Source organism: Microplitis mediator, chromosome 2, assembly GCF_029852145.1.
Source record: "Microplitis mediator isolate UGA2020A chromosome 2, iyMicMedi2.1, whole genome shotgun sequence".
NCBI classification, from domain to species: Eukaryota; Metazoa; Arthropoda; class Insecta; order Hymenoptera; family Braconidae; genus Microplitis; species Microplitis mediator.
This window is the reverse complement of record NC_079970.1, coordinates 17811447-17836755: the sequence shown is the minus strand read 5'-3', so window position 1 is coordinate 17836755 and position 25309 is coordinate 17811447. Positions and strand designations below refer to the sequence as shown.

The 25309-nt window shown below is 29.4% G+C and overlaps 1 protein-coding gene across 2 annotated transcripts in view; it reads left to right on the top strand.

Annotated features, from left to right (window-relative positions):
• The window catches only part of LOC130678446 (uncharacterized), an 85640-nt gene that overhangs the window by 39650 nt on the left and 20681 nt on the right, over positions 1 to 25309 (top strand). The window contains exons 1-2 of one of the 2 annotated variants that reach the window (XM_057485643.1): positions 7057 to 7177; positions 25009 to 25278. In XM_057485643.1, coding sequence (XP_057341626.1) covers positions 25027 to 25278 — 252 coding nt within the window. In that variant the 5' untranslated portion in view covers positions 7057 to 7177; positions 25009 to 25026. Of the gene's footprint in view, positions 1 to 7056; positions 7178 to 25008; positions 25279 to 25309 lie in introns of those variants that run through there. The other variant, XM_057485642.1, reaches the window with a different exon arrangement.

Genomic DNA, 25309 nt, shown 5'->3' with positions numbered 1-25309 from the left:
TTCTCGAGTGACGAATCACAATTCAGTTTTCGAGCGCTAACTTTAAATGCATGTTTTTAGAGGTTATTCTTACTGCGCAATGTGTTCGTTTTAGCGTGCGCCTCGGCGCTCGAGGGGAATATATTGTAGGGGAAGTGCTGATGGTGGGGAGGGAACCTTTAGGCAATGGTCCTGTCCCGATGTGGAACCTTTAGACAGAGTCGACTGTAATGATTTAGTCGTTTTATTACTATGATTGTTATGACTTTATTACTATGTTTTATCATGTTTCATATTGTGTACTGTAAATGCCATACACTCACTATGTATGTATTTAACTTTACCACCCTTAGGGAACACTTGTTCTAGAGCTGCTTATTTAAATAAATAAATAAAAAAAATAAATACTTAACTACATGTTACTAGTTACATATTTTTATAAATAGTGATGATTAAATATTTTTAATTAAAAAAGTAAATTTTATTTTGAGGTATGTAGATTCTACATTCGCTGCTAGATGGCATTAAAAAAAAAATTTTTTTTTCTTGAAAATGAAAAATTGCTACTTTTTTATTTACTGAAACATGACGTAGAAAATGTCGTCCATATTTATATATAAATATATATATATATTTAATTATGATTTTAGTGGTGTCATCGTCATTAAATTTTGAAAATTTTTTTAAAATATCGACAGTTAAGCGTATTACAATTTGTACAAATATTGACATAACCCTTATTAAAAGAAACGATTTAAAACGATTAAAAAAAAAAAATTTTTAAATACTTTTTAATGCAATTGAATACTTTAAATACTTTTGAATCGCCTTTCTTATGGGCATTTAACATTGCAAATCGTTTCGAATCGTTTCTTTTAAGAAGGGTAAGATAATCCATTACATGAAATAATTGACACAAGATTATAACTCATTAACGTTATGAGATCATCGTCGAATGATTGATGTTGACTATATGGTTTAACATGAACTCAAGTATATTCATATTATGATTTAAATTCTTAAAAATGAAAAATTGCTACATTTTTATTTACTGAAATATGTCGTAGAAAATGTCGTCGATATTTTATATATGTGTATATATGTTTATGAAAATACTTTTATTTATATTTTCTTTATATACATTTGCTTCAACGGTTTCACCTTTTCAAACATATTGAGAAGATAGTGTAGCATTCCAATAAGAAAAATTTGTCATAGATATGAAAGCTTTTCGTTTTCTTTATATAAAAACGTTGCAGACGATTGACGTTTCTCGTCGTTCTTGCTACCACCGCTCTCTCTATAACCCACCGCCTTTGCTGCGTCTTCAATACCACATACATCATTTACTAAGTAAATTTATCTTATTCCATCTTTTTTATATCCTCTATAACTTAACATAAAACTCTATTTAATAAAAAACATATAATCTGCGATCTCATGTATTTTTCCATTTACTAGAAAAATAAATATTTCGAAATAAAATTCAATGTATCAAAAAAAAGAAAAAAATTATTAATAAAGGAAGTACTTTTATTTCCAATCGAATTGAACGAACTTTCTCAAAATTATTTCCGCTTGTAACTTTTCCATATTTCCACTTTAATCTTTGTCGTTTCCTACGTGCTTACATTGCGATCAATTTATTACGTATAAGCCTTAAATGTGAGGTTATTTTTATAGGAATCTATATGAAAAAAAAATTTTATTTCTGAAATTAAAGTATTTATAATAACCTTTCTATGAACTTAACATCCCAGGATACTAATCATCAAAATTCAGTGGATGAGACTCAACAAATTTAAATCTCAAAGCATCTTGCATTTTTTTTTTACGTGAACTTTGAAAAATTTTTAATTTTTTTTTGTCATTAAAACTAAATCTACCTTTCATACTGAATCTCAAATCATCTCTCGTATTTACTGAGTGCGTTTAACAAAGAAAAAAAAATAGTTAAACTGCATTATAAAATAAAATTTCATTTTATTGCTACGAATAACATAAAATCGTTTATTTATCGTGCACTTGTATGAAAATAAACCCATCAATTCTATAATACTCCATATAAATAAATTATGTTATGATATTTTTATTACAAATTGGATTACACTAGCTCTCAACTTTATATTGCATGTTGCCTTTTTTGATGCTCATAAAATACTTAAAGGCACTCGTGAATGTATGGAATGAATTTTTAACGAATGTCAATTATTTTGGAAACATGTATATGTAAGTCGTCATTAATAATATTTACTGATCAATCAACATTTAGGTCTATTTGACATTCACTATTTTATTTCAAATAATTGTTCTTTATTTATTAATATTAGTTTTCACATTTTTTTTTTTTTTTTTTTTTGTGCCGATCAATCGATTTGTTCGTTGTTTTTAATTAGTATCCAAATTTTAAAATTAATTATTCGATGTATTTATTAAATTTAATATGGACAATTATTACTTATTTTTTAATATAACAGAAATAAAAATATATTTCATCATTCATTCTGTTTGTAAAAGACCAAAAATTTTATAGCGCTAAATTGGAATGGGCAATAGTTGAAGTACTTATTTATTTAAATATAAATTAATGTAATTACTGGGGGCCAGAGCGGTAAAACAAAAAAATTTCTTTGATTACTTTTTTTCTGATTTTCATTACTAAAAATTCGTTCATTTCCTTTATATTTTACAAATATGTAATCATTTATTAATGTTTTTGATAAACAAAATTTTTTTTAAGCAAGATGTATTTTCGTATCCAGTCATATAAATTGACAATGGTTTTAGATCTGAAAAACTCGGATCAGCGCGTAAAATTGTTCTTTTTTCCCGAGCAGCTGAGGAGTCTGAAGATTCAGAGTCATCCAGTAATAAATCAATATAAATATAAATATACCTCTTAATTAATAAACAATCCCGGGAAAAAATTTTTCCATCAAATTTTATACTGAAAATGGCCTGATAAAACTCCATAAAAATTTATAAAATTGTATAAAATTTCATGAAATTTTATAAAATTCTACAGCCAGTACTTATTTTTTGAAAAAAATATTAGATCACGAAAAAAAATTGCAACAAGATGTCATATATTGATCTAGTTGATGAAGGCATTGTTGAGACAGACTAATTATATTTATTATTGACGGGCGACTGCTGGGCTCGAACCTACGTCCTCTCGATTCAAAGTCCTTGCTGCTATCTACCGGACCCACTCACGTGCGTGACCGCGTATGAATGAACAGTATATTTATCGAGATATGGGATTTTAAACTGTCATACTAAATTTTATAATATTTTATGAAATTTTCAAGGAACTCTTAATTTCATAATAAAGTTTATAACATATAATAATATCCCGGGAAAGAATTTTTTCATGAAAATTCATAAAATTTTATCAAATTTCACAAAATTAAGCTTTTGAAATTTTGTAAAATTTATAAAGTTTTACATCATTGTTATCAAGATCACAAGGAGTTATTGAAATGAAATTTTATAAATTTTTTTAAAATTTTATAGTTTTATAAAACTATTTATAAATTTTTATAAGAAACCATGAGATAATTGTCATAAAATTTAACATCATTTAATGAAATTTCATAAAATTTTTGAACATTTCGTGTAAGGCTAAAACCAATTTTGAAAAATTACATGAAGTTTTATAAAATTTTTATAATATTTCATAAAACTTTATATAATTTCATGAAACTTGATAAACATGTAATATTTCATAACACGAAGTCCTTGGGATATTCATAACAATTGTGTTAGATTGTTGAGACGCCTGATCTCAACACCTACTTTCCCTTCTTAAGGGATATGTCAACACATCCTTCACCACTGTGGTCCTCCTTCATAACAATTATTTTTTTTTTATTTATTTAATTATGTAAACATTTATGTAAAATTTTGTAAATTTTTATGAGATTTTATAAAATTTTATAAAATGTCATGAAAGTTTATAAAATTTTATGACATTTCATAGAGTTATCTCATAGTTTTTTTTTAAATTTTGTGAAACTTTATGAAATTTCATTGAAACATATAAAATTTCATTCTAATAACTCCTTGGGATCTCAATAGCAACGATGTAAAATATTATAAATTTTTATGAAATTTTATAAAATTTCATAGAATTTTATGAAATTTCACAAAAAAATTTTCTCCCGGGATAATAAAAAACTAGCCATGCACATGGAGATCAATATCCTAAATAAGTAAAATTAACTTACTTTGTTAACAAAATGTCGAAACAAAAAATTTGCAACTTGAATTTAGCGCCATGTAGAGATATTCCCGTGCATGCCAAGATTTTTCACATGAGAGGTATTCTGGTATAGTGATGGAACGCCGTGAAATTAATCTACTGTAGAGTTGTTACGATGTAAAAACTAGCATGTTCAGTTGACTCGTGTAGAGAAAAATTTCGTGAGATTTTGTGATGCAGAGAAATTCTTTGCAGAGATGCACCATACCCATAAGTTTTTGATAAGAATTACTTTATTTTGCACATGTCAAGCGTGGACGCGCTGTGTGAGCCTTACGATCGAAATTATTTTTTCGACTAATTCGCTCACGTTAAATCATCTCTGCACTCTTTTGATTACACTGAAACAAAATAAATTGTATATTAGTACAAAGACAATTTGTTAAGGAATAATTTCGACTGGGTATTGAGTCGATTCATTATTACATTGATTTAAAATAAATTATTTCAATCCAAAAAACCAGTATCAATATCAATTGTTATCTTGTACGAATCTTCGGAATCACGATAACTCTCGTAACATATAATATATTAGCCCAATTTTTTTTTTTTTTTTATTAGCTTTGTATTTTTGTGGCAAGAACCATTTTGAAAATCTCTATCTAAATCCTTTTTGTTTAATTGTAAATGATGAAAAAACTTAAAACTGGTAATTCATGAAAAATGTAGATGCTATTTTTTTTTTTTTACAATATTATTATTTTTTCATTTATTTTCCTCCAGCATTTATTCGTAGCAGCACTAGTGTGACAGTACGATTGAATAAAAAGCGACATCTAAGAAAGAAAACGGAAAAATATTTAAAACGGAAAATATTTAAAAAAAAAGTTCTGAATAAAAAATACTAAACTGAAAGAAAAAACTAAAATAATAATATTATCAAAGTAATAATAAAAGAATAGAATATTGATACTTATCATGAGCAATTGGAATTTGCACTTTTGAATTTCCCATTTTTCTTTTAAACCAAATTTAAAAATGATCGGTTATATCTTGGTTCTTTAAACCGCTTTAATACTCAACCCCGAAATCAATTTTTTTCCTATTCAATTTTTGGGATATTTCGTTCTATCCAGTCTCTTCTTTCAGTTTATTCAATTCTGAAAAATAAAAAAAATTTTTAGGTATGCAATAATAAAATATTACAAATTTTCCCAATAATCAATACAAAATATTCAACATTTATTATTATATTACATATTTCTTTTATTTGATTTTATATTTATAATCAAATTTTTGTGGATTTTAAACCGCAGCCCTTTTTAGTGTAATAAATTACATTATAATAGTAAAATTAGTATTTTAATTAATTTAAGTGTTACCGGCATTCACTTATCGTTCATTTTTATCGTGTACTAACTAGTTAAATTTTGGCACCGCTAAAAAATAATTAATATTACAGCAGTTTCCATAACGCGACCAACGACTTCAGGAAATGACACGCGAGTAGACAGAAATTTAAATTACGAAGAATACGCGTTATAAGAAAATTTACTTACGTAAAAATAAAATATTTTAAAATTAAAGGGAAATAAATTTTTTTTTTTTTTTGGAAACAAGATAGTAATGTTGATAATAAACTCAACTGAGGGTGATAAACATATTTACAAGCTAAAAAAGGTCAATGTGGCGCTTTATCTCCATGTAAAAAAAAAATCCCTTCAAAAAAGTTGGACATGTAGAACTACTAAATTTGAGAGAGATTAAAACTTCACGTTTAACTTTTTTTGAACTTGTAGGATTTTAATAATAAAAAATATGTGTGATTTAGAATTTCATGTGAACGAATTTTGAGTAAAATGAGAATGTTTCTAGATCATAATTTTTGAATCGTATACTAACTACATTTTACTTTTCCAATTTAGAAGTTCTACATGTCCAACTTTTTGGAATCTTTTTTGAATGATTTTTTTTTTACAAGGGCTTTTATCATTGAGTAAAAAAAAATGCTAACTTTGAAGTTGAATTATTCAATATAATGAAAAAATTAGATCCTCTAAGTCATACAATACACAATTGTATATTTATTTATGTAAAAAAAGCATCTAACAATTTAGCGCGAGTAAATTGATTAAAGTTTTGCGTGGGTAATTAGAAAGTTGAAAATGATTTTTTTCCATTAAATGTAAAAATACTTTACGTTTTTAATTAACGAATTAAGTTTGTCGCGTTTTACATATGTATAAAATGAAGATGTTGATGAGGAAAAATGAGTAGAAAAGACGAGGCATAAAGAGGGTACAAAAGAGAGCAAAGAGTTAAATAAATAATGACAAAAAAAAAATTAAATAAAAATAAAATAATAATAGGAGAAAAGTCGCGTTTGCGGGATTGGAACAGAAACGCAAAAGTGTAGAAAATCTGTGCGCTGACGCCAACTCCCTTGTTCTGTCTGACGGGCTCAGTAACGACGGGGCTGGCGACTGGAGTAGTACAACAACTCCTGCGCGCAGCCAGTCCATCCTGGCGACCGAAAAGCCCGCGTCAAATATTTATACTTATCACTAACTTTACTCGCGGACGTCCCTTTTTATTTTGTATCATTTTAAATTTATTATTAAAAATTTATAAAATTTAATAATTGTTATTATTATAATTAAATAAGATTAATATATAATTAATGTTAATTATTAAATATTTTAATTAATTATAATTAACAATAAGTAAATAATAATAATAATAATTATAAGTAAATGTTTATTAATAAACGAATGTAACATTTAAATATTGAGTGGGTGTTTATTTAAAAAATAGTAATCATTAAAATAATAAAAAGATTTAAATAAGTATATATATATTAGATAATAGTGTGCATAAATAATTTAGTGGTGTGCTTTATTATTTACTTTTAAATTATAAATAATTATAAGAGCTGGTTTGGCGGGCCAACGATAATATTTTGTGCAACATGTGCATATTTAATTACTAATTGGGGTGAGTTAATGTTTTTTATCTCACAATATTTATTATCTATTAATTTACATGTTTTTATTAATAAACAGTTTCGATTCATTCTATTTTTAAGTATTTCAATTGAAATGTGTTTTAAACATAAAAATCATATTTACATTTTTAATGAATTAAAATACGTTGTTATTAAATAAATATTAATTTTAAAATTTGATAAACAATTGATTCAAAAAATATAAAATATATAATGAAATTAAAATAATAAATATTACGACATTTTGTCTTGAATAACTTTTTTTGTTATCTGTATTTAGCGTCTGAGAAAGAGCGCTTGTGTTATAATATGAGCTGTCAACCAAGGCAATATTTTTGTTGTGGTGAGCTCGTTATACATTTGCAACCGTCGAGTTAAATGCGTGGAGTCATGAAAAGTTTCAGTTTAACTTTTTACTAGAAGAATTTGTCTTGTTAATTTTATTCATTTTTTTAGTTTGTTTCCTTTCTTTTATTTATTATTGATATTATTTTCTTCTTGCTGAAATATTATTTGAATTCATAAGAGAGTCCATAGATTGCTATGGAGTTTATAGCAATCCATATAAATTTCTTGGTGATTTCCTACCCGTTAAAAATTTGAGCCTATACAAGAATCATTTATGATCACCTGGATCAAAAATAAAACTCGATTTAGACTAGTTTTACCAAGTCGAAATTTAGAGCCGTTTTTGACACTAAAAACTCGACTTTTTTTTACCGAGATATGAAATACATTGTTTTCGACTTGGTTTAGACTTAACTGGCATACTTAGTCACGATTTAAGACGAAAAAGTCTATGTCAAGTCGAAATTGACTTGTTTGAAAATATTTTTTCATCATACCAATATCGAAACTTCAAGTTTCAGTATCTGCCCGGGTCAAAAATAAAACTTGATTCAGGCTCGCTTTACCTTATTTTCTTTTGAAGTTATTTGCCGACGATTTGCCGACGATTTTTCGATAAGATCTCGACTTTTTCGACTTGAATTAAATTTTTTTCAACTTTTTGAACTTTTTTCGTCTTAGTTTCAACTTATTTGTATTTTTTGATCTCAGTTTAAACTTATTCATCTTTGCTTCGAGCACGGTAGTCATTCACCTTACTTTTGACTTGCTGAATCAAGTCGAAAAAAAGTTATATATTCGCCTTACTTTCGCCTTGATATATCAAAATTATTTCACTGTAGTTTTTTTCGCCTTATAATTCCAGTCGAGTAAGTGTAAATCAAATCAATTTCGACTCGATTTAGACTTTTTCGCCTTATATTTCAAGTCGAATAAGTCTAAACTAAGTCAATTTCGACTTGATTTCAACTTTTTCGTCTTAAATCGTGACTAATTAAGCCAGTTAAGTCTAAACCAAGGCGAAAACTTAATGTATTTTATATCTGCGTCAAAAAAAGTCGAGTTTGTCTCATAAAAAACAGCTCCAAATTTCGACTTGGTAAACCAAGTCTAAATCAAGTTTTATTTTTGACCCGGGTGTACACCTTATAGGCTGTATTAGTGATGCGAAATGACTATCATTTTTATGTTCACTCAGATCATGAGAAATTAACTGACAATTGTTTGTCAATTGACGTCAAAAATAGTTTGGTCAACTTTTCGGTTAAATTTTTTAAAAATAATTTTTGGGGCAAAATCAAGTTAGCGCGGGAACCGTCGTTTAATTAAAAAATGACCGCTGGCTCATTTTTTCTCTGCCCAATTGTCAGAAAATTTCTCTACCTTACATTACCAGTACCATCATTTAACGAGGGAATTTTTTATCTGGGAATTAAAACACCTGATACCTTTCGGTCGACATCGTTTTATATTTAATTGATTATCTCTGCTAGGTATCAAAAAAAGTTGTATTGTGTAGTCATAAAAATCATTCTGCACTTTCTGGTAATCATTTTTTATAGAAAAAGAAAGAAAAATCTTAATCGTCAATGTGGGCTTGAAACTTTGACTCAGAACGTATAAAATTTTTAAAAAATAGAGTTAAATATTTAGAGCTTTTAGACTATTGCTGTTAATTAGACTTACTAGGTTTAATTCCCTATAGAAATTTGAGTCGGAAACAGTGTCTTGGGATCAACTTACGTAAAAAATCATACCACTAAAAATTCAACGCTCATTAACATAAAATTTTAATTAATCTGTATTATTTATTTTATCATTGAGAAGACAAAGTTTATTATATTTATTTACGGAAAAGGCAGAATAACAAATGATATTATAATTTATATAAATTTTTTTGTCGTAAAAAATGAAATTAAAACCATTCATTTAATGTAATACACATTGAATCCACTGAGATATAAATATAATAGGAAACAGAAATGAAATAGATATTGTGTACTACAAAAAAAAATTACAAATAAATAAAATGCAGATATAGAATGAAATAATTTGATGAATAAAAGAAAAAAAAATAATTTAATGTAATTTTTTTACCAGTTTTGCAATGATATTTTATAAAAACAAACGAGATCTCAAAGAAATAAAATTTTAAATGAAAGTAATATTTTTTTTTTTCGTGTGTGGAATAACGAAGGGTCAAAATTTACATACAATTTTTTGCTCAGAAAAGTTGAATTTCTATAGATTTTTTTTTTTTTTTACTAAACATATCACCGTGTAAAAAAAATAAAGTATGATAATAGCAATTAATAATAAAATTTTTCAAGAAATAAAATAGAATAATGTAGTTTGTAACTTTAAAAGCTATTCTTGTTCCTGTGATAAAAAAATTTAAAGTGACATTTATGAGGTCCCGAGACAACAGTAACTATTATTACAAGCACATGCTTATAGTTTACACGTCTCCCAGTACCTGAAACAATGGACCACCTTCGTGAAAGCTTTATTACTAGAGTAAAATAGTCACACTGCGGCGTGTTATAGCCTGCAGCAATCTTTCTTTCAAGCTGTCTGATTACTTTTATAATTTATTCTTAAAGGAAATAAAAAAAGTATATTATCTTGTCATCCAGACTGAGACATAATTGATATCTTCATAATCATGACAATAATTGTTATTGTTATTTTAATTATATTCATTCATAACTTAACATTAAATTTGTCTTTACGATCAATTTTCAAGTTAATTTCGTAATAATTCTGTTCAATTAATTATAGTGTACTTCTTACTGTTTTTTAATAAATATAAATTTTAGTTTTTTCAATTTCCCACATGTGCATACATTCAGTTTTTTTTTTTTTTTTTTTAATTAAATTGTTAAAAAAAATCCGAAAATTGTTAATTGTCTGCTAACTTCAGGATCATAAAAATTTACTATTTTCTTAGCGGTCTGTCTTGCCACCCTTTCCTTACTCATAATCAGAAAAAAATAATTCAGCTCTGAAATTAATCTAAATTATTTTTTCTCAAGTACACAGCTAACTAATTAACATAAATTAACATAGAAAAATATATGTTAATTATTTAAACAAAAAAAATCTTACGTCAGTAGATTTTGATTTTCTAACAGATTAAAAAAACATAATGTAACAGGGTAAAATAGATTCCAATGGCTATTTATTAAGATCTAAAATTGGATTTGTCCACGGTCAATAATGGGTCCTAATTATAACTCGGTTTATTAAATTCAGTGATTCGACATGTCACCGGGTGTCGCTAATCAGTGAGACCCGAACATCCGCCCCTCTCTTTTGCTAATTAATTTAGTAGGGATGAGTTTTCCGGGGGTGAATCGAAGAGTTATAAGGGAGTGCCGTGCCAAAAATCGACAGAGTTCGTTGGACACCCAAAGAGAGTCAATCGGACGACCGAAGGCGATGGACGCCTAAGTGAAAGTTAGTGAACAACTAGAGTGATTGGACGCATCATCTACACCATTCTATACGAGGCAAGACGAGGACCTTAACAATCTGGAGCAAGAACAACCCGGACAATCGAGAACCAGAAGAGCCGATTCACCTGTAAGGAAAATTGGACGACAATTGGAGAAATAGCCGGACATCAGCTACGAGTCTCATCTGGTTGCTGCTGTAAAATTCATCAGGTAAAATTATAATTAATTAAGGCCGGAATTTATATTCCAATGGCAGAATTAATTATAATTAATTTAATTAATATCTTTCCGTTGGTCCTCGCGTATATAAATTGGAAGTTGTAGGCCGTTGGCCATTACAACCACGCGCCTCGTGTTTTTCAAAAGTTGTGTCACGCCGCTCTTATTCGCCATTGTGTCTATAACTCTGAATTTATTTTATCCGAGGCCTTTGGCTGGAATAAAATAATTTTCCCGCGTAAATATCTAACTAAATAAATTATTCGATCACGTCAATAAATTAATTGAGGCCGGAATTTATTCCAGTGGCTGAATTAATTCATAAATAAACTTTAATTTACTCGAATTCGTCAGTAAGATTCAAGACCGAGTAACGCCAACTCAATGGCTGAATTTCTAGTCAATTCATAACGTAATTCTAGTCACGATTTAATTATAAATTAATTTTAAGTTAATTAATTAAAATATCTAAATAAAATGAAGTCGTAAAAAGGACGCTAGAGTTGTGATATATTGTTATTGAGTAAAATGGAAAGAAACGGATTATTTTATTGTGAAGTAAATTAATGTATAAAATTACTGGTAAAATTATTAGTGGAAAATTATAAGGAAAAATTAATTAATTAATACTTAATCTAGACAACAAATTAATTAATTAATACGTGTAAAATCAGTGAGTTAATTGAAATTAAGGAAGTGATAAATTGTAATCGGAATGAGTTAATGCGGAAATTTTATATTGGAATTTTAGTTGAATTAGAGTCATGAAGTTTTGGGTGAAAAGATTGTGATGATATAAAAACTACAAAAGAAAATAGAGTTTTAAGTAGAATCAAGTAATGTTAATTGAAAGAAATTGTGTTTGTGATGTAAGTCTGGTGGACAAAATTATAAGTTAGGTTTAAGGTATGTCCGGTGGACACTAATTAAGAAAATGCGGGTTAACGTCCTGTGGACGGTTTTTTAAAGTAGAAATTAAGGAAAATAAGGTTTAACGTCCGGTGGACGGTTTTTTAATCAAAGTGTATTAAGGTTAAAGGTTTAACGTCCGGTGGACGGTTTTTTAAAGAGAGTGTGTGTGTGTGTTACGTCCGGAAGACGCCTAAAATACGTGTGTGTGGGAGTGTGGAAACGTCCAGGAGACGCATTTAGTTTGTCATAAGTTTAGTTTGTCATAAGCATAGTTTGTCATAAGATTATTAATTGTCATTAAGGAAAAAGAAATAATAAGCAAGGTGCTTAAGGTTATTAAAATTAAAAGTAAAGTTTAAATAAATTTATTTCAGCCTGTTCATCATTTCTCTCCTCTCTCACAAAATTATAAAATTTACGAACGACCCTGAGCATCTAATAAAATTACATTAACATCCGGTTCTGGAAGGCCGAGTCCATCTTCCAGTGGCGCCCTAATATTCGACTATAATACTTAGGTGTGACCAGACTTGGCAAGCTAAACACTCTGTCATATTTGGCGCCCAACTTAAAAAGTAAACCCCCCGTAAAATTTTGTGAGAGGGCTGAGGATTTTGAATTGGTTGGAGTAAAATTGTGTGGGTAGAATTTTTAATTTTGAAAAAAGTCACTTTAAATAAAGATTTTAAAATAAAAGTGTGTGGGATAGAAAATTTTGAAAAGTGTGGGATAGAAAACTTATAAAATTATTTTGGAAAAATTTTAGTATAAAATAAAGTAGTGTGGGATTAAAAGATCTATAAATAGAAATTATAGAATAAAAGAAATAATTGTGACAAACACAAAGATAAATAAAAGTGTCGAAAATAAAAGATAAAGATCTAAAATATTATTTGGGGATTAAACTCATATAAAATTACTAATACAGAATTCTCACTAATAAAACAATTCAAGAGATTTAAATAAAATTAAACTACCGAAATTTCAAATAAAATTTAGCGTCAGAAATAGCCACAACAGACAATGGTAATTTTACATAGACAAAATTTTAATAATTAAATTATTTGATTAATTAAATTATCAGCAGATTAAAATTCAATTAAGAATGAGTCATTGATGAGTCATTAAGAGGCTCATCATAAATAAGAAATAAATTAAGACATTTACAAAAATAAATTTACTTTACAAAAACAAAATAATCCGTTTATAAAATAAAACAATAGTATACAAATATATTTAGAAACTCTGAAACTCAAAATTAATTCCCAAATAAAAGAAAACTCTATTATTCAAACATCATGGACAATTATCAACAACAAGGACTTATCAACGAAGAATCACGTAGATTGTCAAATGGTCATGGTTTACCTCAAATACCAACTGTCTCTTCAGCAACATCAACAACATCAACAGTAACAACAACAATGAGTACTAGGATAAGTCATCCATCCCAGCTACATAATACAAATAATCAGAATCCACCTCAGAGACAAGACACATTACCAGCTGACATAGTTGACGATCGGTTTGAGGATGGGGATGAGGTTGCAGGAGGCAATATACCACCAGAATTCCAAGTTATTTTAAATAGGATGGATTTAGCATCTCATCAAGTTCGTCAAATGTCGATGGAGCAAAGAGCAATTAATGAAGAAAATTCTCGGGCAATTAATCAACTAACACGTATGCTTGGAGATATAATGACTGTACAAAGGGAGCTAATGGATCGGGTGAATTCTCGTGACAATTCTTTCCGAGAGAATTCTCCAGTGAATGGGCATGCAGCTGAATTCCAACTTGGTGGTTCAACCTTTGCCCCGATGGGTCAAGGTTTGGCAGGGGGGAGAGATCACCCAGCTGCATCAAGACCTCAACCAGAAATGCATCAAGATAGAGCTGGTGCAAATCAAGATATTCCACTAGAGGAAAGAATTAATTTTCGTTCAAGTCAACTGCAACAGCCCCAATCAACTCAACAGCGACAGTCAAGTGGTCCTCAAGATAATTTTAGATCGTGGGCAGGTCCAGGACCTCAGGTCCCCTCTAACACAAGGCCGAGGTCGGCCGCTCCGATCCAAAATTTACAACAAAGTCCATCAAGCTTGTACACAGATGACAGAAGGTGGAAAGGGATCATGCAAAGCCTTAAAATGGGTAATCTATTTTATCCACAAGAAGGGATGTCTGTCAACGAGTTCTTGTTTGCGGTAGAGTCCAGAGCACATAGAGAAGACTGGACACAAGTTGAACTACTCAAGGCCATGAGCTATATCCTACATGGTACTGCGGCAAGATGGTATGATGCAAATTACAAAAATTGGACAGATTTTGCTCATTTTAAGGCTGAATTTATCAAAGCCTGTGGAAGCTCAACAACAGATCACCAAATAATAATGGAAATCAGCAAACTCAGAATGAAACCTGGGGAAAGCCCAACAGAATTTGTATTAAAAATACAACAAAAATACCAAAGTATGCAGATACCACCACCAGTCGAAGATCAAGTCACCTGTATCAGAAATCATCTTACTGATGAATTAAGACTGCTTGTTTTTGCGCGACCAGTCTTCAACTATGAGAACCTGTTTAATGCTTTACATGAAGCGACACAGTGCATTAATGAAGCTCAACAACCAGCTTCATCTCCTAAATCAGTTACATTCGAAAATAAACCACGATTTGGTTTAATGCAGTCTACACCTGAGAGGCTCAGCTTCGAAGAGGACAAGATGGAGTTACCAAATTGCAATGTAATGGAGTCGTCTAGTCCATCTATGTATAACAACAAATACGAAGTGCAAACAAGACCGAATTACAACAATTACCGGTCACCGTATTACCAAAGACAACAAAATAATTACTGGCCACGTGTTAATCGAGCTCCAAGATATTCATCGACTTTTAATCGATTTTCATCATCGTCACCAAGAACTAACCGGCTCTGTTTTAATTGTGGAGTACCAGGACATACGTTTGAAGTCTGTGAGAATCCGCGACGAGACGTATGCAATTTATGTTTTGTAATTGGACACACAAGACAAAAGTGTAACTTACTAACTCTGGTAGATGGTAATTCGAGAGCAAGTACGTCTCGAGATATTTGGGATACCGGTCAACAACAAATCACATCGAATACTGAGAGAGATCGAAAAAACTAGTGACACCTGTCCCGAATTCCCCGTCGGTTCAGGTGGTCCAAAGAATATCAAAGGGGTCAAATAACGTCAGTCCGAAAGATTCGTTATCCGGCCGCTTGGAGTCGAGACAGGTCCTGTCCAGACCGCCTTACTCTATTTCAGGCCCCTCACCATCCTCACGATCACCACCATCGCCACCACCATTGCCATCAACATCGACGTTGGAAATGTCGACTGATACCGGAGACATTAATAAAATAATTTCTGGGATCGAAGAAGACCAGTCAGTTAACACTCATGGAGTGATCACTAAAACAGTTCGGTTACGACAAGATCCAGAATTCGAAACAGTTGATAGAGAAAGTGATCAAGTTTGGCCGAGGACTCCGAAATTTGGCCGTTCAAGCCAATTCTTAAATCCTCAGGCCCCCATCTTTGACCCGTCCAAGCCGTTCTCTGTAGAAGTAGGTCCTTCTGGCCAATTCTCAGAGCTTCAGGCCCGCCATTCAGTCCAGACTTCAACATCTATACCAGCGACGTCATCAAAAGAAGCATTTGTTCCAAATAAGAACTTGGCATTTAAGGAAAGCAGCAAAAATCATATTTTTGAACTAATTTCCGGTGAGAAAAATAATTCTACGGGTGCTACGGTGACTTCTGGACAAGAACTGGATTTCAAAATTTTAACCTAAAGTGAAACAAAGAAGTTTGAGGATCTTCAGAACAAAGAATTGACAATCATAAGCAAACATAGAAGGATTTGGAAGCCAGAGGATACTCACATAAAGGAAAAACTAAATCATCAAAGTCTAGTGATAAATTAAATGCTGAAAAAAAAAATTTAAATGAACTTTTGGCGAAAATTTTTCATCAGGTCAATTCTCAGATCTTCGGGCCTCATCATTTATTCAACCAACAACTTTACAAGATACTGATATCAACTACAGAATTCACCAGTTCGTTGGTAGTCAAGCAAGTAAATGACAACTGGAACATCATTGGGAAATAATTACACTCCTGAAAAAAAAATAACATAAGAACAACAGACTGAAGACAGAAGAATATTGATAATGGGTTCACAGCCGTTTCCTATCTTTAGGATGTTCAGGCCTCTCGATCATCGGAACCCGGGTGACAGTCTGGCAGGGGGGAGTGTAACAGGGTAAAATAGATTCCAATGGCTATTTATTAAGATCTAAAATTGGATTTGTCCACGGTCAATAATGGGTCCTAATTATAACTCGGTTTATTAAATTCAGTGATTCGACATGTCACCGGGTGTCGCTAATCAGTGAGACCCGAACATCCGCCCCTCTCTTTTGCTAATTAATTTAGTAGGGATGAGTTTTCCGGGGGTGAATCGAAGAGTTATAAGGGAGTGCCGTGCCAAAAATCGACAGAGTTCGTTGGACACCCAAAGAGAGTCAATCGGACGACCGAAGGCGATGGACGCCTAAGTGAAAGTTAGTGAACAACTAGAGTGATTGGACGCATCATCTACACCATTCTATACGAGGCAAGACGAGGACCTTAACAATCTGGAGCAAGAACAACCCGGACAATCGAGAACCAGAAGAGCCGATTCACCTGTAAGGAAAATTGGACGACAATTGGAGAAATAGCCGGACATCAGCTACGAGTCTCATCTGGTTGCTGCTGTAAAATTCATCAGGTAAAATTATAATTAATTAAGGCCGGAATTTATATTCCAATGGCAGAATTAATTATAATTAATTTAATTAATATCTTTCCGTTGGTCCTCGCGTATATAAATTGGAAGTTGTAGGCCGTTGGCCATTACAACCACGCGCCTCGTGTTTTTCAAAAGTTGTGTCACGCCGCTCTTATTCGCCATTGTGTCTATAACTCTGAATTTATTTTATCCGAGGCCTTTGGCTGGAATAAAATAATTTTCCCGCGTAAATATCTAACTAAATAAATTATTCGATCACGTCAATAAATTAATTGAGGCCGGAATTTATTCCAGTGGCTGAATTAATTCATAAATAAACTTTAATTTACTCGAATTCGTCAGTAAGATTCAAGACCGAGTAACGCCAACTCAATGGCTGAATTTCTAGTCAATTCATAACGTAATTCTAGTCACGATTTAATTATAAATTAATTTTAAGTTAATTAATTAAAATATCTAAATAAAATGAAGTCGTAAAAAGGACGCTAGAGTTGTGATATATTGTTATTGAGTAAAATGGAAAGAAACGGATTATTTTATTGTGAAGTAAATTAATGTATAAAATTACTGGTAAAATTATTAGTGGAAAATTATAAGGAAAAATTAATTAATTAATACTTAATCTAGACAACAAATTAATTAATTAATACGTGTAAAATCAGTGAGTTAATTGAAATTAAGGAAGTGATAAATTGTAATCGGAATGAGTTAATGCGGAAATTTTATATTGGAATTTTAGTTGAATTAGAGTCATGAAGTTTTGGGTGAAAAGATTGTGATGATATAAAAACTACAAAAGAAAATAGAGTTTTAAGTAGAATCAAGTAATGTTAATTGAAAGAAATTGTGTTTGTGATGTAAGTCTGGTGGACAAAATTATAAGTTAGGTTTAAGGTATGTCCGGTGGACACTAATTAAGAAAATGCGGGTTAACGTCCTGTGGACGGTTTTTTAAAGTAGAAATTAAGGAAAATAAGGTTTAACGTCCGGTGGACGGTTTTTTAATCAAAGTGTATTAAGGTTAAAGGTTTAACGTCCGGTGGACGGTTTTTTAAAGAGAGTGTGTGTGTGTGTTACGTCCGGAAGACGCCTAAAATACGTGTGTGTGGGAGTGTGGAAACGTCCAGGAGACGCATTTAGTTTGTCATAAGTTTAGTTTGTCATAAGCATAGTTTGTCATAAGATTATTAATTGTCATTAAGGAAAAAGAAATAATAAGCAAGGTGCTTAAGGTTATTAAAATTAAAAGTAAAGTTTAAATAAATTTATTTCAGCCTGTTCATCATTTCTCTCCTCTCTCACAAAATTATAAAATTTACGAACGACCCTGAGCATCTAATAAAATTACATTAACATCCGGTTCTGGAAGGCCGAGTCCATCTTCCAGTGGCGCCCTAATATTCGACTATAATACTTAGGTGTGACCAGACTTGGCAAGCTAAACACTCTGTCATAATAATATTTAGAAATTTATTCAAAAAATTTTAGAATTAACTGAATTTTTACATTAATTAATTTGAAAAAATTTCAATTTTCTTAGGTTTCTACCGTTTCTTAAGAACTTTGAATATTTATTTCAAAAAATTTTTCTTTAAAATTTTATTAAAAGAATGAATTTATTAAAATAAGTTTTTGAATTTTTAAAACATTCTCGATAGTTCTATAAAGTTACGATAAACTGAGTCTCAAGTACTTTAGTATGATATACATCTCAAGTTATTTGCACAGAAATATTAACTTTGAAAAAGAATTATCATCAACTACAGAACTCTTAGAAAATTTTCATAGATTATCACTACCCGGGAAAAAAATATATATATAATTAAATATTATAACAAACTTATAAATTAAATATACAAATACATAATACTAATAACTAAAAACTACAAACTGATTAAAAGGTCATACTGAATTTTCTAAAGTTATGAATATTTTTTAGAAATAAAATTTTATAAAAATCGAAGTAGTTCAGTTTAAATTTAATTCATAAAATAAATATCTTTGATAAAAATAAAAATTTCATAGTAATGATAACGATGATAACGACAAAAAAGAGAGAGGACTATAAATACAGTTGAGGCTCATTATAAGCAACCTTTAGGGGTTGTAGAAAAAAAAATCCGAGTTAGGTTTCCCCTCCGTCTTAGTTTTCGGCGCACATTCTACATATGTGCGTTACGTATGTGGATCATTGCAAGTCGCTCGTTATGTTACGATTTAAATTACGTTAAAAAGACCAATGACCAGTAATATATGTTCCGTACAAATCAAAGTTAATGACATGCTCATGTTATTTAATGGAAATATTACACTGTAAAAAGAGCGGTGTTAACAATGGACTCGTTTTAACTCCGCCCGGTGTAAAAATGAAATTACACCGGTGTAGGAGGAGTAATACACAGGTGTTAAATCGGGGTAACCGGTGTAAAAGCGGGGTAAATTGCGTCCGCTTGGAGTATTAACTCTAAAGATTATAAAACACAAAAAATGTCAGTTCTTTATGAAAATTAATAAAAAATATCATATATTAATAAGCATAGTGATCGAGCGAGTAAAAATATTCACAAAGTAAAATATTTTAACACCGGTAAAGAATATTTACACCGGTGGCGGCGTTATTTTCACACCGCTTTCGGGGGTAAATTTAACACCGATAATTTTATACCTACACCACTTGGACTTACCCCGGTGATTTTTTACAGTGTATATATTTACAAAAATTGATTATTTTAAGAAATTTGTTTTAAACAAAAAGTGAGCCAGGCTTACAACGAACGTCAAGATATGACATTTGAATGTCCGGAAGAGTTTGGAAACTTTTGAGTTGTAACGAATAGCATGATATGGGAAATTTGCTTATAACGAGATCGCTTACAACGAGCATTCATTGTACTTTAGTACCAACATTTTGTTAAAACGATAGTTTTTGCATTAAATGGTAAGAAAGAATGTCTTTTATCAGTAAAAAAGGATACTGCGTTAAATTTAATTTTTTAATTAACCTAAAATAATATTGAATCGTATGAATATAAAATTAATTCCTGTATTACCTCTGATACAAAAGTAGATTATTAAATAATGATAGTAACAATTAAATATGATTTCGTTGATTTTTGTAATAATTTAAAATAATTTTTATTGTTTTCAACATATAGAATACTCAGCAAAAATAACTAGAGTTTCGATTTTTATTTTTACTGTTGTTATTATATTTTTCATTTTTTCTCTCTATCAACTACTGGCAGTAGTACTGGCGTAACAGTATAGGTTTAAAAAAAAGACTGACATCTAAAATAAAAAGGCGGGATATTTAAAAAAAATATTAATATAAAAATAAGAAGTAAAAAAATCAAACTGATAAATTATAAGCTGAATGAAAATTCATAATAAAAACAAAAAAATTAATTTAAGTTATAAAATAAAAGTAATGATTAAAAATAAAATGAGCGGTTGAGGTCCACTTTTGGATTTCCCAACATTTTTGTAAAACTTTTTTTAAAATCCCCTCAGAGAAAACTTTACTCTGGGAAAATTTTATTTATTTTGTTTATAGGAACAAAAAAAAATCCAGGAACTGAAATATGGAGAATAAAAAATATAAGTACTTATATAAATAATTTATGTATGTTTTTTTATAAAAAAAAAGTTTCTATTAGATATAATTTTATTTTAACTATAAAACTCCAGATCGGAGAAAATGGGAATTAAAATAAAATCTACATTCACTCTGAAATTTCTACACTGACGAGAAAATCGCTCTCTCTTTTTACTCTATCGTGTATAATAAAATACTGTATGCTTACAGTTTGTTGTTAAACTTCACCGCAAACATGAGAAGTTAATGTACACATGGTTTCTTTCTTCTTTTTCATCATGTGTCGTTTTTAAATAATTTTTATTAATACTCCGTTAAATTTCGCTACGTCAGTATTGTTCGCTTATGCTCAGGAAAAATTTTTTGTCAAGCTATTTAATATTAAAAGCACAGAAAATAATCCGATTGCCGCTAAGAGAAAAAAAATCTATCCTAGTTGTTTATTAGTTTTTTTTCCGAGATTGAAATATAATTTAGTTTAAATTGTTTTTCAATTATAAGTTTGCATTGGTCAATTTTATTACACAGCTGCATATGTAAGTTATGTAACTGTAATACTATTTTAACTGCGCGGTTAACTATCAACAAAATTAATGTACTCTCAAATATATACATGAATAAATATATTTACGTATACATGTTAAATAAAGTTAAACTCATATAATAAAACAATAAAGTTAAGCCTTTAGGGAGCTCTTGTGAATTTCGTTAGTGAATAAATGATAAAATTAATACTCTTGATAACAGAGCTTACAATCTGTGTGCGAGTAAAATATATAATAGTTATATTTTTGGTAAAGTTTTAGCGAATTATATACTACGTCGAATAACAATCCTGAAACTTTTTACAATAAATGAAAAATTTATCACAGATGTTTCAGCGGTATTATTTAAAATATTTAGTTTAATCAACTTAAAATTATAAATTTAATAGTAATTATCTTTAATTATGTGAGTATTACGGTAATGATAATGTAGCTTTAATTATCATCAGATGAAGTAGCTCAGCTTTAATAATGACTAGATAAAAATTATTAAATTCAACGTCTCAAGTGCGCAGGTTTAATTAATTTTTTTTCTTTATTGCTCTTTTTATGAGAATTATAAGAAGGATTTTTTTTTTTTGTAAAATAAAAGGTAATGATAAAGGTTAAAATTATAACATAAAATTAGTACTTAATACGTTTAAAGTTAAAATTTAGTATTTTTATATCTTTTTAATAAATTCGATAAATTGCAAAAATTTGTGACGAAATATTTAATAAAATAATTTTAAAATAAAAAAAACGAATTAATTATTTAGGGAAAAATTTATAACACTTGGAAATGAAAATACTTCTTCGTTTTTCATGAAACACATAAATCTTAACAAAACTTTTGTGCTTTATTCCCGTTTAAATAAGTATTATATCTTTTATGTAATTTGTATTACATTAAATTCAACAAGAAACTTTTCATCTTTTGTAAAGCTTAAATATTTTATTTTCGGGTATAACTTTTTTTTTGTTTAGTATGTCATTGATTTTTTAAATTTTTAATTAATGTTGTTTTTTACAATTAGAAATTACTTAAAAAAAAAAAAAAAGTGAGTTTCATAAAAGCAAAAGTAAGTACAATATAATGAAAGAAAAGGATAATGATGATGGATGATAAATTGATGAATGTAGACATGTGGGAGTGTGAAATATAATATAGAAAGTAATAGAAGAATAGAAAGAATAAAAAAAAAAATACTAATACATATATATATGTACTTGGTGAAAATCAATGCGAAAAATAAAACGGCTGAGGGTGTGCGGATAAGGTGAATTTCAGCTGCCTGATTCCACTACATCTTTGGCTACTGAGCTTCATCGACTACCACTATTTTTCATCTTTTATTTAACTTCAATATATATATATATACATATATATAAATATATATATATAGAGTAGCAGTAACGAGCTCTATATTTTAAACTCATGAAAGATTGATGTCTTTAACTGTCGATTGGTCAGTGATAAGTTAAGTTCTGTCATACGCTGCCTTTTTTTATTCAATAAATAATCGCACTTCGGAATAAAAACGTTTTTTTTTTTTAATATCTTTTGTAAAAATTACGTAAGGTAAATGTCCACATTGTGGGCCATTAAAGCATCTGATTTTTTCAATAAATTTCTTGTATATATGTATACATAGGGGAAGAGGGGCAAAAGGGGGTAGGGTAGGCAAAGCGGGGTACCTCCAAAATTTTATAAGAAAAAATGTTATTTTTTAAATGTTTTTAAACATTGCAAAATCGTTTGTAAATATAATTGAGCATTATTTTGAATATTTTTTGTTAAACTTTTTCAAAAATCGAATGTTAGTCGAAAAATGTTAATGACTAATGTTTTATGATGAAAACCAATAAAAAAATTTTTTTCTTCCTTTGCATCCAATAATTGTGTAAAATGAAATTTTTTCTTATGTAAATTACTTACAAAAAAATTTATTTTAATCAATTTTATTTAATATGCAGAAATTTTTTTTTTTTTCACCTTTTTAAGGGGGTACCTCATTTTGCCCGCAAAAGTAAAAATTTTTTTGTTTTAACGGCAACTGAAATTTTTGTTTATTTACTTTGAATATCATTTAAAACGAAAAGATTTAGCGTATTTGAGTCCTCGAAACCTTAGTATTTTCTTAAGTACCCCGCTTTGCCCCCCCCCCCTTTCCCTAAATCAAATTTTTTTTCGAACACCCCTAGTATGTATTATATACACGTATATTATTTCAATAAATAAATGATTAAAAAAGTTAATTATGAATATTATATATTCAATTAGTATTTAAAAAAATAAAGAAAAATGATATTGTTGTTCTATATATTTTCATATAAAGTATTAATTACATCATTATCATGGAAAATTGGCAGATCACTAGTAAATGCTCAATCAAATTTAATGTCCATATTTGCCGACCTCATTTAATACTCATACACTCATAAAGAGAACGTGTACATCCCGATAGACAATATTCAACAATCGTTAAATATTAAAAATCTAATTAATTTCAAAATAATACTTGATAATATTTTTTTTATTGAAAAAATACTTAAAAAGTTAAAGAAAATTAAATAGATTAAAAACAAGGTAAATAAATAGACAAAAACTATCGCCTGTAAATTTATGTGTTTTTTATTCTAAAATTATTTTTATTTACATTTAAAGTGTATGATTACAAAGATATTTATTTAAATATTAATGATATAGCATTACTTTTGATTACTTCCGGCTCACTAGATTTAACTCTGATATCGCAGAGATAAAGTATACTTTAAATTTCATGAAATACTCGGCATCTTGATTCAAGTTTTTCAAGTGAAACGAACATTTACTAACTAAATATGTAGAATAAAAAAAATTCATTATTTATCTTCGATCTACCTAATTACTCATACGTTTGCTTATCAAATATTTTTAAGATTTTTTAATATTCAAACTTTTTTAAATATGTTATTTGGATTTGTTAATTTCACTCCGAAGGGAAGTTTTGGAAAAAATTAACTATGTAAAAAATTACTATTACATAGTGAGGTTAGGTTTTTCATATTTTGATTTTTATATTGAGTATGGAAATGATTACGAGCTCCTTTTACATCTATTCACGCGAAATAATTTCAAAGTTAAAGAAATTACAGTCGAACTTCATTAAGTAGGATTTCATTACTTTGGGACTTCCCCTCAATCTTGACCGCCACTAGAGCTGCGCTGTCTCTACATTAGTATGTGGCTGTGTATATTTATCTATGCATCATTCACATCATTCACGTAGATGCAAAAGTGCATGCGTCATAGTTTATTTCTTAAGGAAGAAGGGGCATCCGTTAACTCGGAAATTCCAAGAAATTTCCGGTCCAACGTAGATTAACTGCCCAAGTTAATGGAGTTCGAATGTAGATTTTCTATTTCCTATCATTAATATAGTTTCACTGAGTCATAAACTGTCATATGACACATTAACCATACCACGAAATAATATTTCATATTGTATGTTGTACCGAAATATAAAATATTCCCATAAAAACTATATCACTATAATTATTAAATAATTAAATGTTTTTACTATGTATTATATGAAATGATAATTTAGTGAGTTACTAAAAAATTTTTTAGATTAGAAACATGATAGTTTTCATTAAAAAATTATTTATATTAAATATTAATTTATTTAAGTGTTAAAACTCCGGACCGGAGTGAATGCGGATTGAAATAAAATCCGTGTGACTCCGAAATTACTTCGCTCTCGCATGCGAAGTGATTTTTTTAAAAACTCTTGAACTCCGAGTGACGGAATGAATACAAATTGAAATAAAATTCGTATTTACTCTCGATTTTGTACAGAATAATATATTGACTCAAAGTTAAATAATAATAAACAACAAATATTGTGTAAGTAGAGTTAAAAAGTGACGAATGACAATAATTATAATTACAGAATTAAAAAAATGCCGTAATGCTTTTGAGGAGTACTTCATCCCGGCGCAGAAGGGCGTCGAGGAGCGTCGCTAGTTCGCCCCAATCCGGGAGCGTGCCTGCGGCAACCCCCGTCCCGAGGGCCCGAAGGGCCTCTGTAGCAACCGACAAGGCGATATCATTGACACTGAACACCTCTAGTAGCAGTACTAACGAGATGGATAGACAACGTTCGCCTCGAGGCAGTGTTGTACCAAACATCGCGTTTGAAGCTGAAGATAGTCATGATGAGGTAACTATAAGACTATTCAATATCAATATAA